This window comes from Myiozetetes cayanensis, unplaced genomic scaffold (assembly GCF_022539395.1).
Source record: "Myiozetetes cayanensis isolate MyiCay16 unplaced genomic scaffold, myiCay2020 scf19, whole genome shotgun sequence".
Classification (NCBI taxonomy): Eukaryota; Metazoa; Chordata; class Aves; order Passeriformes; family Tyrannidae; genus Myiozetetes; species Myiozetetes cayanensis.
This window is the reverse complement of record NW_026087400.1, coordinates 1,945,879-1,962,088: the sequence shown is the minus strand read 5'-3', so window position 1 is coordinate 1,962,088 and position 16,210 is coordinate 1,945,879. Positions and strand designations below refer to the sequence as shown.

The following is a 16,210-nucleotide window of genomic DNA, read 5'->3' as shown; positions in this document are numbered from 1 at the left end:
CAAGGCACTCATTTCTGTAAGCACTCAGCCTGCTAGGGTCTCTTCTGGCTGGCTTTCCGGGCGCTCCAGTGATCCCTAGCGAGCCGTGCTGCATCTCTGGGCTTGGGAAATGTGTGCCAAGTGTGGCTGAAATAATATGAATTGCATTTGCCTTCGACTCAAAAGTTATCTTTACGTATTTGAAAGCAGCAAGCTCTCCCAGGAGATTTTAATACAACCCAGCAGCCACAGGATTGGGAATGTTTGGCAGGAATTACAAGGAACCAGCACACAGTGATTAGACAGTGCAAAACACACACATTTATACTGTGCTTGTCACAATTGTGTGGGCTGGCCTGACATACTTCTGAAGTACAACAGGCTGTGTGGCTGCAAAGGCTCTGTGTTACCCCCCCAGGGATCAGAGCTGCCCTTAAAATCGGGGGGTGAGAACCTTAATCCACCATCAGCTCATGCACACCCAGCACCTGCAGCTGAGACTGCTGGGTGAAACCCTGCAGACACACATTCCCCCAAAAGAAATAGTTATTTTCCTTCTTTTTGAAGAGGGAAGCAAGAGGGTATCCTGAGGTCACTCCTTTTGCTCAAAGACGCAGAGATGAACTATGGGTCATCACCTGTTTGGTCCACTAACTGATCCTCACCTCCCCAGGGATTTATAAAGATACACCAACACAAAACCCTGACCAGGATTTCACCCTCTTACCTTTGTCCCTTGTCCTACACACACATTCCCTGATGATCTCCAAAAGCTGATAAAATGCACAGATCAGCTGTAGAAAGGAATATTAACGGGGTGCAAGACCAGGGAACCCTGAGGGAAGGAGAGCAAATATGTGCCCCACTCCCAGGATTTTAGCCCAGGAATTAGGCAGAAGGAAGCTGCTTAGCAGAACTGCTGCTGGTTACTTTGCTCCTCAATTTTTTATTTATTTATTTATTATTTTTCTTATAACCTCAGAATAAATTTAAAATCATGAGACAAATCAGAACCCTAAACACTGGAGAAAACAGGTGTTTGCTTTGTTTGGAGCACACTGTTAAGATACAACTGTGACAAGGAAACCAGACACATCCAAGCAGCTGGAACTAGGCACGGTTTGGTCCAGATCAGTGTGTGACAGCTCTCACCCCTGCTGCACTGGGGGCTGCTGGGAAGCCACAGATGCTGTGGTGAGGGGTTTTTACAGGTTCTCAGCTAGGAATAGTCACTGACAAGCCTTTGTTTTGTACCAAACTAAAAAGAAAGCGAAAATTGGTGCCACTCCCTGTCGCTAAGCCTTGTTTCCCTGCCCCGGTAATGAAAAAGTAGCAGGACTTTGCTCCAGGGAAAAGCAATCCGTGAGAGCAATAAAAGACAATTACTGTGGCAGGCAGAGGCTGGATTGATGTACAAGACCCTGCTGAAGCCTGGGGGAGAGGAATGTCAGCACCTGGACCCATCCAGATCAGCCAGTTGCTATAAGCAGCCCTGTGGTGATCACAGGCTGTCATCAGAAAAGGCTGGTCTTGCTCTAGCTGATCTCAGCCTAACCAGACCTTTTCTGCTCTAGTTCCACTGCAGAGGGGAGCCCACCACCCCACCTGGCCATGAGCCAGGCCCTGGCCCGGCGGTCGCTGCCCAGAGCGTGTTCTGTACACAGAAATATGGAGATGATGGCAAAAATCTGTTTTCTCCCTGCAGGGCTTTGTGCTCTGCTCTCAGTGAGGTGTGGGGTAAGGTTGGAAGTTGAGGCACCTCAGAGGTGCTACTTTGTATTTCAGACACCAGAGGGAACGGCTCTCATTGCATCCTGCACCAAACCCCTCTGTGTATCTCATCCCACCCCAGCCAGGGTCCTTCTTAGGCTTTACTCTGGGTGTACTTATTTACCCAAGCAAATTGTTATCCTTAAAATTCCCTGTGTTTTAGAAACAAACGTGCTTTTAGGTACCTCAAAGGTAGGCTTTAAAATCTGTATCTGTGCTGAAATGCAAAACTTTGAGGGGAAACTTCCTTTCTGCTGTGAAAATAAATGAAGGATTTCCCCACGTAAGGACGGCAGGCAGAAAACATTAAAGCTTGTGAAAATATTTAACCTCAGGTTGTGTTTGGTGGCACTCACTGCTGTCATTAAGATCAAAGCCAAAACCACCCAGACTGGATCCACAATGCAGGCAGTGACAGCAGCTAAATTTCTCAGGCTTCAGAAAGATATATGGGATTAAAATAATATGAGATAATATGAAAATAGTATTTTGAGGGGGATAATATAAAAGATGATAATATGAGATTAAAAACTAAATAACCAAAGAACCAGTAAATCATGCACAAACCCACAGGTATGAATGAGACTGAAAACATCTGTGAATGTGGAGAACAGGACCAGATTTGTACCCCTGCAGGATTTCCCAAAGCAGGGCCTCGGTGGGCAAATTGTAGAGGTTTCACACCAAGCCATTCTAATGCTGAAAGTAAAGTAATAAACAGCAGTGAAAACACACAGGAACTTGTATCTCAGATAAAGCACATTCATGACAGACACATTTCCTGCTTTTCCCCTCAGGCTGATCCCCAAATGTGCCCAGATGCCATGTTCACTATCATTGCCTTTCCTTCTCCTTTTGACACACTTTCCTCTGAAGGATTAAACAGAGAAACCAGCCTGCACTGAACAGCTCCCAGAGAGAGCAGGAATGCCAGATCTGCCATAAATAACGTGGCTGCAGAACTGCTCTGCCAGAACACAGGTGTCCATCCCTGCAGCAGCTGTGGGTGCTGTGCTGCTGGCCAGGCTCTACCTGCAGGGAGCAGATTGTTTCTGTTTCCACGTCACTCTGGTGCTGAAGAGCATCGGTGAGCCAAGTGTCAGCCTCCACCCACTCCTTGGGAGCTCACAGTAGGTTTTCTTCTTCCTTTTTGCCCCCTCTGCACAGTGACCTACTTTCAGCCCCGTTTTTCTTTACCCCTCTGTGCTGTGCTACCCCTTTCCTGTCTCCTGCAGTCCCTGGTGTCACTCTGCTGTCACAGGCAGCTGGCAATCCGTGACCACCTTCAGGGACATTTCTGTTGTCAGGGGCCTGTGGGCTGTCAAGTTCTGCATCGGTGGACACAGCACCTCCCATTTCCACCGTCTGAGGATGAAATGCTAAGAAATGAAGGAGATGGGATCTTGCTGAAAACCTCTTATCAAACAGCACAGATCAATGGCTTAGAAAAGATTTCTTTAAAAATAACACCATCCACCCCCCCACTTTCGTTGCCTCCTGCCTCAGCCCTTTCCTACCAGCACCTCGTCTCTCCAGCGACCTAAATCCTTTTTAGCTCCAGGAGAGTTATCCAAATAAAGCTACTTTGCAATCAGAACAGAGTGTAACCAGGTTTGAGGGTGCTGTGTAATGCTGCAGGCAGTTCTTGACACAGAACCAAGTATCCTGCATAGTTAAGTGCTGTTTTGCACATGCTCTTTACATCACAAGGTCGTGTCCCTCCACCACCACCCTCCTGAACATTCTTCTATTTTTCCTTACTGAAAGCAATTTCTTTCCATTCCTTGCCCTTAGAGCCAACCAGTACACAACAGCAATAGAGAGGATGCTTGGCCACAAAAGAAAAAAAACAAACAAAAAAGTCTGAAAACAAACAAACAGAAATCCCCAGGAAACAAAATAAACAACAACAACAACAACAAAAAACCACTGGTATAATTTTTTCTCTAAACTTCCAAATCAGGCTGATCAACAGAAAAAAAACAACAAAAAAACAAACTCAAACCTGTATCACCCCCATTCCTCTAAAAAGCAGTTCACGCCACGTGCAACTTCCCAGCACAGTCCCCAGGGGCTGGGGAAGGCTCTGCAGGCAGCACAGGATCAGGGAAGGCACTTCAGAAGAGCTGACATTTACCTTGAGGCCGTGCCTCGTTATTGCTCTGGCACCGGCCGAGCTTCCCACGGATTAAACGCATTAAATGGCACGGCCGAGGGCACACACGGCCCAAAGCTGCAAAAAATCAACCCAGACTGGACATGGGGAAAAGGCTTTGGAGAAATATCCTCATTTGTATTTATTCTTGTTCCATGCTTTCCTATCTTCAGCCTTCACCACTGGGGAGATCCTCAGTAGAGCTGCAGATCTTCTGCCCTTGCACACCTTGTCCGTAAAAGGGTGGTTTTTTGAGTGATGCTTTCCCGTGATATCCAACCCCCTGAAAGGCTGGTAAAGCTCTTCACCTACCTCTTCATTTCTGTGCCATGTTCTAGTCCCAAATCTTCACAGAGAAGTTATTCAAGCCTGTTCTGAATGCCCGTGGCACTTGCCTGTGTTTTGTGATGGGCAGGAGGCAGCTTAAATATAAATAATCTTTCAGACTAAATATCACAATTACATAATTGGCTGATATTTCATGGACTGCACTCAGCCCTGACAGTCACTTGCATTTCTGCTTTTCCAGCTTGTAACCTTTATGCTCTCATTCCACACTTCATTTAAGCACTAAGGTACTCTTCCCATATTCAAATTAATAATTTCCTCCTAAACACTTGGTGAAACCACCCTTTACTGGAGAGCAGTGATTACTCCCCAACAACCATGGGAACTCTACCAATGTATGAGCTCTACTGTCACATTACCCTCTTTCCCTCCCCGAGCTCAAGCACATCAGGTGTAGTTGTGCTTCAATAAATAAAGCACGTGCTATTTTCCAGGTAAACACCGTCACAGTGACAGACCAGCTCTGTTTAACAGCAGCTGAACACGAGTTCAGAGTCACAACAGCCTTTCTTTGCTTCTATTAATTGTTTTCATCTTGAGCTTTATCAAAACACTTAAAAGAAGGGAAGGCAAAACACCGAGAGAGAGCACACATCAAGCAGAGGTGAAGAGCATTTATTACTAATCTATGCTCCAGGAGAAGAGATGAAGCTCTGAGAGGAATAATCCCAGGAAACAGGTTTCTGAGCAAATGGAGATAAACACAGGCTGATCAAAGAGCTGGAAAAGGCCGAGTGCAGAGAAGCTGCAGGGATTTACTTTAAGCTACAGTGGAAAAATCAGATACTGTTTCACTGAGGGAAGTGACCACAGACTTGTACTCACAGCTAGAGACTGATTTTCCCAATGTTTAATCTATCCCAGCAGCCCTTACAGGTTTTCCCATTAAAGTGCACCTCAGGGCATGACTGGGTGTTTCTCACTCTCACCAAATGCCACACACCAAAACAGAAAACAGGATTCTTTTTCTTTTGCAGCCACCCACAACCCAAGCCTCAGCACACACAAATAAACTGGCAAACCAGGAACACCATTTAGCACCAGCAGGGAGTTCGTGGACCAAGTTTGCTCTGAACAGATTTTGGGGAAGAATCAAACCCTGGGCTCAGGTGTGTTTGAAGCCTGAACTGCTCACGTGGCTCTTACGAAAGACCTCAACTTTCCTGTTTGCTGGTCTTGCCTCCAGTGACGCAAACACTTGAAAGAGTCCCAGGAAAGTGAAGAGTGAAATGAATCCTAAGCCGGTTACTCAGCCCGCTGTGCTCCAACCACGACTCCTTTCATTGCTGTTCCCAGCAGAGGAAAATGTTTGAGGCACCAAGACTTGCCTTGCCCACATCAGCCAGGCCAACTGCTGATTCTGTGAAAGAACTGTGAAACAGAGCCCAAAAATAGGCCAAAGACAGGCAGGGAAAAATTAGCAGGCAGATGTTGAAATAAATAATATGCTAGTAAGGTCTTGGGAGACAAAAATTCCCTAAGCAATTCTACAGACACAGAAATACAGCTCTGTGGGGATAAGAGGGAGACTTTAATGCAGAAAAGCAAAAAAACCCAGAACGTGAAACAAATCAGTGATACTTGTTGACAGCTGATTTGTGTCCTTTGGCACAGGACACCAAACCCAGCTGCTCCCAGCACTGTTTCTCTGTGGCTGCAAATCCCATTGTAGAGGCTGCATTTTTATTTTAATGATAAAAGTGCATTTGGGAGAGGAAAGGAACTCAGACAAACGGGATGGGAAGCACGTGAGCAAAAAATGTGCAACCTTTAGTTTCCAGCTGAAGTGCAGGGAAGCAGATTCCTACCCTGCCAAAAAGCACACAGAAAGGTCTGGAGCTCAGGGGAACTCTCTAAGCCAAGAGCTGGCACTCAGTCTCTGGGTACTGAGAGAGTCACCAAGATTTCCAAACTCCTAAGCATTCTCCCAGCCCACGGGAATGTTCCCATGTATTTCATTGGATTAGGCTTTCCCTTTGCTCTACGAAATGAGCTGCCTGGTGTAACAGGCCCACATTGGGAAACCTGCTTTAGTCAGCCATGGCTTTGTTCTGCTTCTTTTTATACCCTGCACTCCTGAGAACCTCTGTTAACCCTTTCAAACAGTGCAGAATCACCACTGTCAGTCTGATCCCACACCTCAGTAACCACACACAGGCAGGCTGGAGCATCCAGGGAAATGAAGAGCAACAGCAGCATCTTTACAGATATCAGAAACAGATTCTCAAAGACACAAACACTGATAAAGTTTTCAGATGTTTTTCTTTCATTGTTTAAATAAAAGTTTCGAGAACAACCATATCCCACATTATTTCCATTAAAAAAAAACAAACAATAATCTGTATGACACTGGTTAAAGTGGACAGAAATATCCACAGTGATTGCACAAAACATTTGTGAAAATGAACATCATTTCAGCGAGTCAGTTGGTTTAAGCAAACAGCATTTCCTGTTCCAAGGGCTTGTCTGTACAGCAAAGTTACATAAAGATAACCTAAAACAGAAACTTAATGAAATTAATTAGAAAACCTTCTGGGTATATAATCCTTTTTCATGGTGAGAGTGGCTTGTGGTCTATCTTAACTCTATTGGGAGCAGGCTCACATTACATCAAAAGAATGTCTGCAAATAAATTTGCATTGTTCAAACAAATTTAGGTAAACCCAATATGAGTTAATCAGTGCAATTTTCAAAGAGGCAGCTTAAGAGGCAATTTAATACAAAAACCAAGAGGAACTTGACAGAAAATACACAACCCCCTGGACAGCTTCTTTCCAAGAGGTGATTTGTTCTTTCTAAGGACACCCAGCTCCACTGAACTCAGCGGAAACTGCAGTGAATTCAGCCCTCCTCAGAGGCAGAACACAGTGTGGAACTAACACTGCTGCATTAACTGCAAACGCTCCCACTCCCCTGCTGGGAGAGAGACGTGGAGATGGCAAAACGTGCCAAGATTAACCTGCGGTGCCTCACACCCTGCACTCAGCAATCAGAGCCACCCTGGAGCCACCCCAAGCCCGCTGTGGGGTCAGTGCAGGTGCCCACAGACCCCCCTGGCTGTCCTGCTCATCACCATCAAGCACGTTTTGTGCAACCGCGTCACGAATAAGCCTTTATCAAATAATTAAAAGCTTTCCAAGATAAAAACTATGCTAAACATCTAATCGGTATGATGAATAGACCCATCTCACCCCTATTCATTATCTAATAGTGTTTTATTTTAGTGTTTTCAGTAGTGGGTTTCCAGCCACATCAAAAGTGGCCGTAGCTTTATGTGCAATCAAAATTAAGTAGCTTATTGATATTGCTGGATAAGAAAGAATAAATATTGCTTCAAGCACACTCTGCTTTGCAGCTCCCAGGATAAGCAATGCATTTCACTCATTAACCAAGCAGGCTATTTGGGAAACAGCAGGCTAAGCTAGCTTGTTCAGAACACCAGAATTTCACTGTTCTTCTAGAAGAAAGAACAAAAAAACAAAGAAATTGTTGTTGCAAAGTGTGCAACTCACTAGATTTTTTAAAAATTAAAACCCCAATCCTCATAACTAGACTTTTTAGCAAAACTCTAGGAAGGAGTTTAGGGTTTTTCTCTCAAGAATAAAATCACAAAATATTGTCTCTACTTCACCTAAGGAGAAAGTTAAGGCTTGTTTTCTCAGGAGTTCCCTTTTCAGAGGCAGGCATGAATTTAAAGTCACAGTCTGCTTCAGACATTACACCTCAGATTTACTCTCTGCTGCAGAAGGTGCAGACAGCTATGAGGCATTTGTGGCAAGTTAGTGTTTTTAACACTTGAAAACACAAGATGTTCCAGTTTCACAACAGGACTGCTTTAACAATTGATATTTTTGCAATGCTTAGCAGCACTGTCGTTATTAGAGCTTTCCCATAAGGCAATATAAATAGGAACATTACAAAAAAAGTATGAGGTTTGGATCATCCACAATATTTTGATGTGAATCAAAAGGAAAGAGGGAGAAATAATTGAGATCAGTAAGCTCCTAAAGAGCAAAGGCCTCTGTTGGCCCTGGGTCTGCTCCTTCATTTATTAGCGAAAGAATCAGATTCAACTTCTGATTTCTTTGCTGACAATGGCAGTCATCAGCTCCTAATCAAAAGCAGACATCTTCCAGTACCTTTTTTTTTTCTCCCAAGGAAGAAGCTCATTACCACCTGCCAGCCACTGGCTAGTACAGATTTGGTTTCCTCCAGCCCATCACCTTCCTCCTTACAGTGGAAATACAGTAACCATTCCTACATTCAACTACTCCAGTACTGAAAGCAAAATCCACAGTATTTTAAAAAAAAAACCCTACTTTATCTGCTGTAGCTGTATTTCTTTGAACTCAAAGGTATATTTGGAAGAGGTAGTCCAGGAGAAAAGGGCTTCAAATACCAAAACCTGTACGTCCCATACCAGCCTGACAGACCTATCAGCACACCCAGGAGCTTCTGACTGAAGTCATGGAAATACAGGGCGGTACAGAGGAACATGAACACCCAGATCACGGTGAGGAAGCACAGGGAGACGAACAGCACGTTGACCACCACGCGCAGCTTGGAGCTGTGGTCCATGGACAGGCCCTCCAGCACGGCCACCTCCTCCAGGATCATGAGGGCGCAGTAGGAGAGCAGGAAGCAGTGCCCCGAGATGTCGAAGCCGTTCCAGACGCCGCTGTCCTGGTGGCACTCGCGCTTGGTGGCGTAGAGCCGGGGGGTGTCCCCGGGCCTGGCGGGCAGGGAGCACTCCCCGGTGAGGTTCTCGATGTACACGAAGAGCTGGGTGCAGACGAACCAGACGGCCGTGCCCACGGCCAGCGCGCTCAGCCGCCGCAGTGCCAGCAGCGCGCTCCGCGCCCGCCCGTACAGCAGCTTGGTCCGGGCCAGCTGGTACGTGGTGAGAGCGATGAAGGGCAGCAGCAGCCACAGGGTCCAAGCCCAGGCCACCTTCACGAAGTATCTGCCAGAGGAAAAAAAGCCAAAGAGAAAGGAGCACGTGTGAAACGAGAGCGAGTGAAATGAGTGCGAGCGGAGCTTCACAGCAGCCGCGGTGGGCGCCGGTGCTTCGAGTTTTCGAGATCAGCGTTCAGAACCATCTGAGCTAGACACTCGTGCCCTCCCCTCAAAGTACAGCCTAGCTAAAATCTTAACCCTCTCCCCAGGACTTCCCTGAGGCCCAACACCTGAACCCTTCCTCGGCCAGGTCCTCCTACCCCAGGCAGCGTTCCCCCGGCCCCAGAGCCCTCATTCGGTGCAGCAGACTTGCAGTTCAGTTTTGCAATCACTTTGACCCCACAAACCTGCTCAACTCTGCCCTACTCAAACTGCAGCTCCAAAGGATGTATTTTTAGCTTGCCACCCTGACCACGGTGACCCTTCCTCCCTCTTTGCTTCCAAAGCCCTTCAGAACCTCAACCTCTTAACACTGAGACAGCCAGAAGGGCTGGCTCTTTTCCCCTAATCAGCCCACGAAGCTTTTCCCCCCTCATGTCCTTATAAATAAATGAAGCAGCACAGTGTTCCTTTGCTGTCCTCTCAGCCGACGAGAGCCTTCCTTTGGCTTACACAAATCCTTCCATCTCTTAAATTCACTCTCTGCCTTGAAATTTTTTGCTGTGATGCCTGTAAAATCTTGAAAAGCAACAAATGATGTACCACGGAATAGCAATTGAAAATAAAATCCCCATTTTATTTAAAAGCAAAGAAAGGCTTTACTTTCAACTTTATTGCTGACAAACCAGCAGGGCAAGTAATTTGTAGAGATAAAAACTTCCTTCAGGAAATGTCAGTGCAGATCACCTCCCTCTGTTTAAGAGGGAGAACTGAACCATAGCATGCCTTCACTGTAAGATCAATTTCTCTAAGTGTTCCTGTCAATGCTCTTTCAATCACACTAAAAGCAGCTCCTCTCCTACATGTCACCAAATGACAAATGTGAATCAATAAAGTACAGAACTCCCCAAGTCACAGGTGAGAAGAGCGATTTTAGCTTCACTTTCTGACCTGCAGAAGGTACGGCGCACGTGCTCTGGCCCAGCTCACCACTTCCTCCTGCCCTTCCAAAATGTTCAAACGCAGTTTTGCAGAATGACTAAGGCAGTTAAGTCACTGCTCAAGTGCTAAAAGAGGATGGCAGTCACTCTGCTTCTAGGAAAGATGCTGAAGGGGGTGGTTGGGCACTGAACAGGCTCGCCAGGGCAGTGGGCACAGCCCCAGGGCTGCCAGAGCTCCAGGAGTGCTTGGACGATGCTCTCAGGCACATGGTGGGATTGCTGGAGTGCCCTGCGCAGGGCCAGGAGTGTGACTCGATCTGATCCTTGGTGGGTCCCTTCCAACTCAGCACATTCTACGATTCTATTATTCTAAAAGACTTGTTTTCCGCAGCTCAGAAAATCATTTTCTATACAGATCAGTTCAGTAACAATCAGTTCACTCAAAAAAAAATCCTTCCCCCGCCACCTCGGAAACCCCCGAGGTGTTGAAACCTCCCAGTCCTGCAGGTCTTCAGGGGAGTCGAGATCTCAGGGGGAACACCCATCCGAACCACACAAGAAAACACTCGTTTAAAGCCCAGAGACCCTCACTCCAAGCACAGAGACATCCATTCGAAGCACAGAAAGCCCCATTTAAAAGCCCAGGAACATCCATTCGAAGCACGGAGGCACCCATTTAAAAGACAGAGACACACATTTAGAGGACAGAGACACACATTTAAAGCCCGGAAACATCCATTTACAGCACAGAAACACGCATTTAAAGCATTATTCCCCCCTCACAGCCCCGACCCAGCGCGGGCCGGGTCTTTCCCGGACCCCCGGCCCCAGGCGCCCCCCGCCCGCCCCTCCTCACACGTTGAGCGGGTTGCGCTTGTTCCTCAGCGGCGTGTCGGGCACCAGCTCGCCGTCCTTGAGCGCGGAGCCGAGCAGGGCGATGGCGAGGAGCGCGGCGGGCAGGCGGCGGCGCACCCGGCCCCGGCCAGCGCGGCCCGCAGCCACCGCCCGCAGCGCTCCAGCCGCTCCATGGCGGGTCCGCCCGGGCCGCGGCTCCGCCGGTACCGCCCTCTCCCGAACACCCCGGAACACCCCCGATAACGCCCTACCCGGTACGGCCCTCCCGGTACGGCCCTCCCGGTGCGGCCCTCCCGGTGCCGCCCTCCCGGTACGGCCCTCCCGGTACGGCCCTCCCGGTGCCGCCCTCCCGGTGCCGCCCTCCGGTACGGCCCTCCCGGTACGGCCTCCCGGTGCCGCCCCCGGTGCCGCCCTCCCGGTGCCGCCCCGCGGGCGCCCCCGCCCGGCCCCCGCCGGCAGCGCCCGGCGCGGTTCGCCCCGCGCCCTCTGCGGGGCCCCGCGGGCAGCGCGTCCGTGGGGATGCTGCGGGGAACAATCCCCGCGTCCGTGGGGATGCTGCGGGGGACGGACCCCGCGTCCGTGGGGATGCTGCGGGGAACGGTCCCCGCGTCCGTGGGGATGCTGCGGGGAACAATCCCCGCGTCCGTGGGGATGCTGCGGGGAACAATCCCCGCGTCCGTGGGGATGCTGCGGGGGAACAATCCCCGCGTCCGTGGGGATTCCCCGGGGGAACGGACCCCGCGTCCGTGGGGATGCTGCGGGGGACGGACCCCGCGTCCGTGGGGATGCTGCGGGGAACAATCCCCGCGTCCGTGGGGATTCCCCGGGGGACGGACCCCGCGTCCGTGGGGATGCCGCGGGGGACGGTCCGCGCTCCCGCGGGGACAGGGCTGCGCTCGGGAGTGCCGCGTGGTTCTGTCCCCCGCCCGCCTCTTAACACTGAGAACGCACACGCGCTTCTGCATCCGCTTCCAGGCGGCGCGATGCTGGCGGAGCAGGGCGTCAAGAAGAGATGCTCCAAAGAATATATAAATATATATATATGTAATTATATTATATTTATATTATGTATAATATAAATATTTACATATTATATAGATAATTTATATATTTATATATTATATTTATACATCTATATATATTTATATATATGCAGAATTATCTATGCAGGTGAGAGTAACTGAACTCCCGTCCAGGCGCCAAAGTCTAAGCATTTGTTCCTTCGCAAAACGGCAAAAGCTCGCCAAGGGCTCGTTCCTAATGGCATTGCAGCATTTTAATAGCGAATATCTTAAAAACAACTAAAATACAGCTTTAACCGCTAATTTCAAGCGCGGATTCTGCTCCTAAGCAAAGTGGCATTAAACATCCAAGAAGTTTTGAACGGGACCCCAGAGTGTCAGTGTTAGCAACTCTCACTGAGGCTCTGAAGCCTGGAGCCACGTGACTGGCGTGCTCGACCGATGGAAAACACCCCTCAAATGTATCAGTGCAAGATCACATTGAAGGGATGTCCTTTAAGGCCTCTCAGTGTGTCTTACATTAATATCCTAATGAGTTAAGACTAATACAAAGTCTCACATAGTAAGAGCCAGTGTTTCATTTAGATAGATAGATGGTAGATAGATAGATAAATAGATAGATAGATAGATAGATAGATAGATAGATAGATAGATAGATAGATAGATAGATAGATAGATAGATAGATAGGAGGAATAGAAACTTTTCTCACAGTATCCCGAAATGCCCAACAAAGGAAAAACATAATCTTAGAAAAGTCTTGGAGGATTTGATAAGGATGTACTCAAACTAAGAGGACACAAACTAAGCTCTGTAGACCCAAACAAGATAAAATAAAGAACTAATGTAACAGTTCTTGGTGGAACACAATGATTCTGTGCCTACCTCTAAGTAGGGTGCCAGCACCTCTGAAAGGGAGGTGATAACCATGATACTCAAGAGGAAATCTGAGAATTTTCTCACTCAGTAGAATTATTTTAATTTTTCCTGGGGCTTAAGAGAGAGGGAGAAGGTATTTCTGGAGCTGTTAAGGTTCCCATGCCTTTTCACTGTCCATGTTTATGAAAGTGGTGTCCAAGCACTGGCCGTCACTGTGGTATTCGAGACCCATTTCATCTATTGAACCGCTGCCGCTGTCATTTCAGCTTAGTTTTTAAAATATAAAAAAAAGCACCAGCAAGCAGAGAAATGGCTCAATGAACAAAGAGCCTTTATTCACCCCAGTGGCCTTAGTAAGAAAAATGTGAGAGCGGGGGAAAAAAGCAGGCCCCATCTGAGACAGGGATGGGAAAGTGTTTCTTGCCAGAGCGCATTTCAAAACAGTTTCGACATCATCGTCAGCAAATCTATGACAACATCTGGGCTGAGAGGGCAGATCAAAGCAGCCCCAGCAGATACAGGGACTCTCAGCTAAGGGGGTTATCCGGGGTAAATGGCATTTGGCAATTTATTAGACGTTGTTTTTAATGAGGCTGCCACAGCCAGGTCCAGCACTTGCAGCCCCGGCACTGCACCCCGGATGAGAAACGACAGGCAGCTGCGCTCACCCAGACGAGCGGGGATGAGAGGGGCTGGGGGCAGGTTTCACAGAGTCCCTCATTGTCTGCCTAAATCCCCTCTGCCTTTGAAACCTTGCCTCCTCTTGCCTCCCAGGTTTGGGCCTGTGATCCCCAGACTGTTTGCAGTGCCGGCGCTGGAGGTGGGAGCTGCTCAGCTGGCTGCTAATGAGGCGTGTTGTGGTGTCTGCCACACGCCGGGAGGATTTCGTAAGCTTGGCACCTGCTCCAGATGAATAGAGTTGATGGCACGGGCTGGAAATGTGTCTATCCCCAGCCCAGCTTGAAATGTCTGAGGATTATCCCTGTAAATCACCGATTCTCACAAGGGCAGTGAGCAGAGCTCAGCCGGGTCCAGGTGTTCTGCAGATTTAGAGTAAATCTCTACATTCAGGCTGTGCATTTGCTGCCATGAGCACCAGCCTGCGTCCACACACTCGGTGGGGATGACTTACCCCTCTACCAACAGCCCATTTGGATCCACCTGCTTTCTTTCCAGCTTGTCCTGCTGCCTCACAGCAATTCCCACAGCCCTCTGGCACCTGCTCACCCATCCCTGCCTGCCAGTGGCCCTCACAGCCCCCAGCCCTTCCCTGGGGGAGCCAAGGGCTCACGGCAGCCGTGCCGCTCATTCCTGCTGAGCCCCCCCTGCTCTCTGTTTTCCTTGGTGGATTCTGCTCACATCTCCATGATTGATCGTGTTTGAGTTTGATCCTGGAGCATCCCGGGATGTTTGCATGAGAGGTGCTACATAAGCATAATTTGAGCTGAATTTTCTTTGCCTAATGGGAGCTTAAGCTTGGAATTGAAGATAGTTTTGGCCCTTTGCTGAGACGCTGTTCATCAAACGCAGTGGTTTGAGCTCCGCAGCCTTCTCTATTCACTGTCGGCTTAGAAAACAAGATGAAAAGAATAATATTGTGCTTTGTTCCCTTGTGTCAGTGATGCCTTTGAAATGCAGCCCAGGGTGGAGGCGTAGCAGCCTTTCCCTCACAGTGGCCTGGATCTTTGCTGCCCCTCTCTGATGGGAAGGGATGCCCTTCCTACAAGCCCCAGACTTGTCATCGGTCCAGGCAGAGCCAAGGTTGACCTGTGAGTGGATGATGTGCTATTTACAGTGGAGATGCTCAGTGGAGAGACAGAAGGAAGACATTGGTAACTCACCACCTGTGTGGCTGCACGAATTAATGGGAAAGGTCTCTCCCTTGTGCTGAAACCCCAAGAATTTTAGAAAAAGGTGTGGAAATGAACCCCAGACAATTTGTACAGACTGAAGCATTGCTGGGCCCTGGCTGAAAACCTCTGCAGGTTACACATTTCCCCTCTGACTCTCCCAAGGTGAATAGGAAGGGTATGATCTGAGCTGCGGGGAATTTGCAGCTTGTTTGGTGGTTATATCCAAAGATCAAAATATTTTGGGACATGGGGCAAAGCATAAGAAAGAGCCAATTCAGTTTTCAGTGGCTCATACTTTATTAATGCTACAAATTAATACCTACTGCTACAAAATATTTACATTTCTTGCTTGGCACAGCCAGGTCCCAGCAGAGCAGACTAATGATGGGGTTTAATTCACAGGAGAGAATGGTCTTCTGATGGACTCTGGGGAGCTGGGTTTCATTTGTGACTGACAAACTCCTTCTCCAGCCTTAGGCAAGTCCCTTAATCTCTGTATCCCCACACCCTGAAAAGAATATGGGAGAGGTTCTGCTCTCCTCCTTCTTCAGTTTCTGTCAGAGAAAAGGGTGAGGTTGCAGAGGGCTGCAAAAATGGGCTGAAGAGCTTCAAAATAAGCAGAGTTCACAAAGATGTAAAACAGCTACTCTGCCTACAATACAAATGAAGGAGCCCGTTAGCAGACAAAGTGGGAATGAGATTACACATGAAAAAAAATATATTTCATGTGATTAAGTGTACATGTGCTTGGGCATAAAATGGCCTTAATTAGTCATGTTTGTCTCGAAGTGCCTGACTTCCTTGAGCAGCTGTGGTGGCTGCACTTGCAGCTCCTCGCTGAAATATTCCCCTTTTTTTCGCGCAGTGTAAAATTCACACCTTCCGTGTTTGCCAGAGAAACTCCCCACCCCCCACACCTGGGCTTTTGAATTAATTTGATTCCCGATGTCTTTCAGGGGTAGGTGCTGAGCAGGTTTTCCCCTGCAGGCTGAGCAGGCAGTGCTGTCCCAGCAGCAGTTATTGGGAGTTAACTCCTGCCCAGACCAATTAACCTTTCTGTTGCCCACGTACCAAAAGCATTATTTGTTGTTTATTCCCTTTCTATAAGGATTGTCAGTCCTACCTAAATGAACACCTAAAACTTGACAACAACTTCCACAAAATCCTTTGCTGGGTGGCCCTTGAGCTACTGTACCAAAACACTGCCCTTTTTTTAGATGAAGAAACTGCCACTTATTGCAAGTGATCAAATATGGGACAGAAACGGTCTGTGCTTATTAATTCAGATTCAGAAATATGAACTTTGCAGACCTTAGTGGTGCATTTTTAGCTCATATATTTGCAGGGAAGAATCA

General features: G+C 48.1%; 1 protein-coding gene across 1 annotated transcript; it reads right to left on the bottom strand.

Annotated features, from left to right (window-relative positions):
* Positions 1–6,495: 6,495 nt before the first annotated feature.
* FITM2 (fat storage inducing transmembrane protein 2) lies at positions 6,496–11,276 on the bottom strand. The gene is given in 3 exon segments (XM_050313785.1): positions 6,496–9,215; positions 11,105–11,222; positions 11,225–11,276. Coding segments are annotated over 3 exon segments (813 nt in total). The 3' UTR covers positions 6,496–8,572.
* Positions 11,277–16,210: the final 4,934 nt, after the last annotated feature.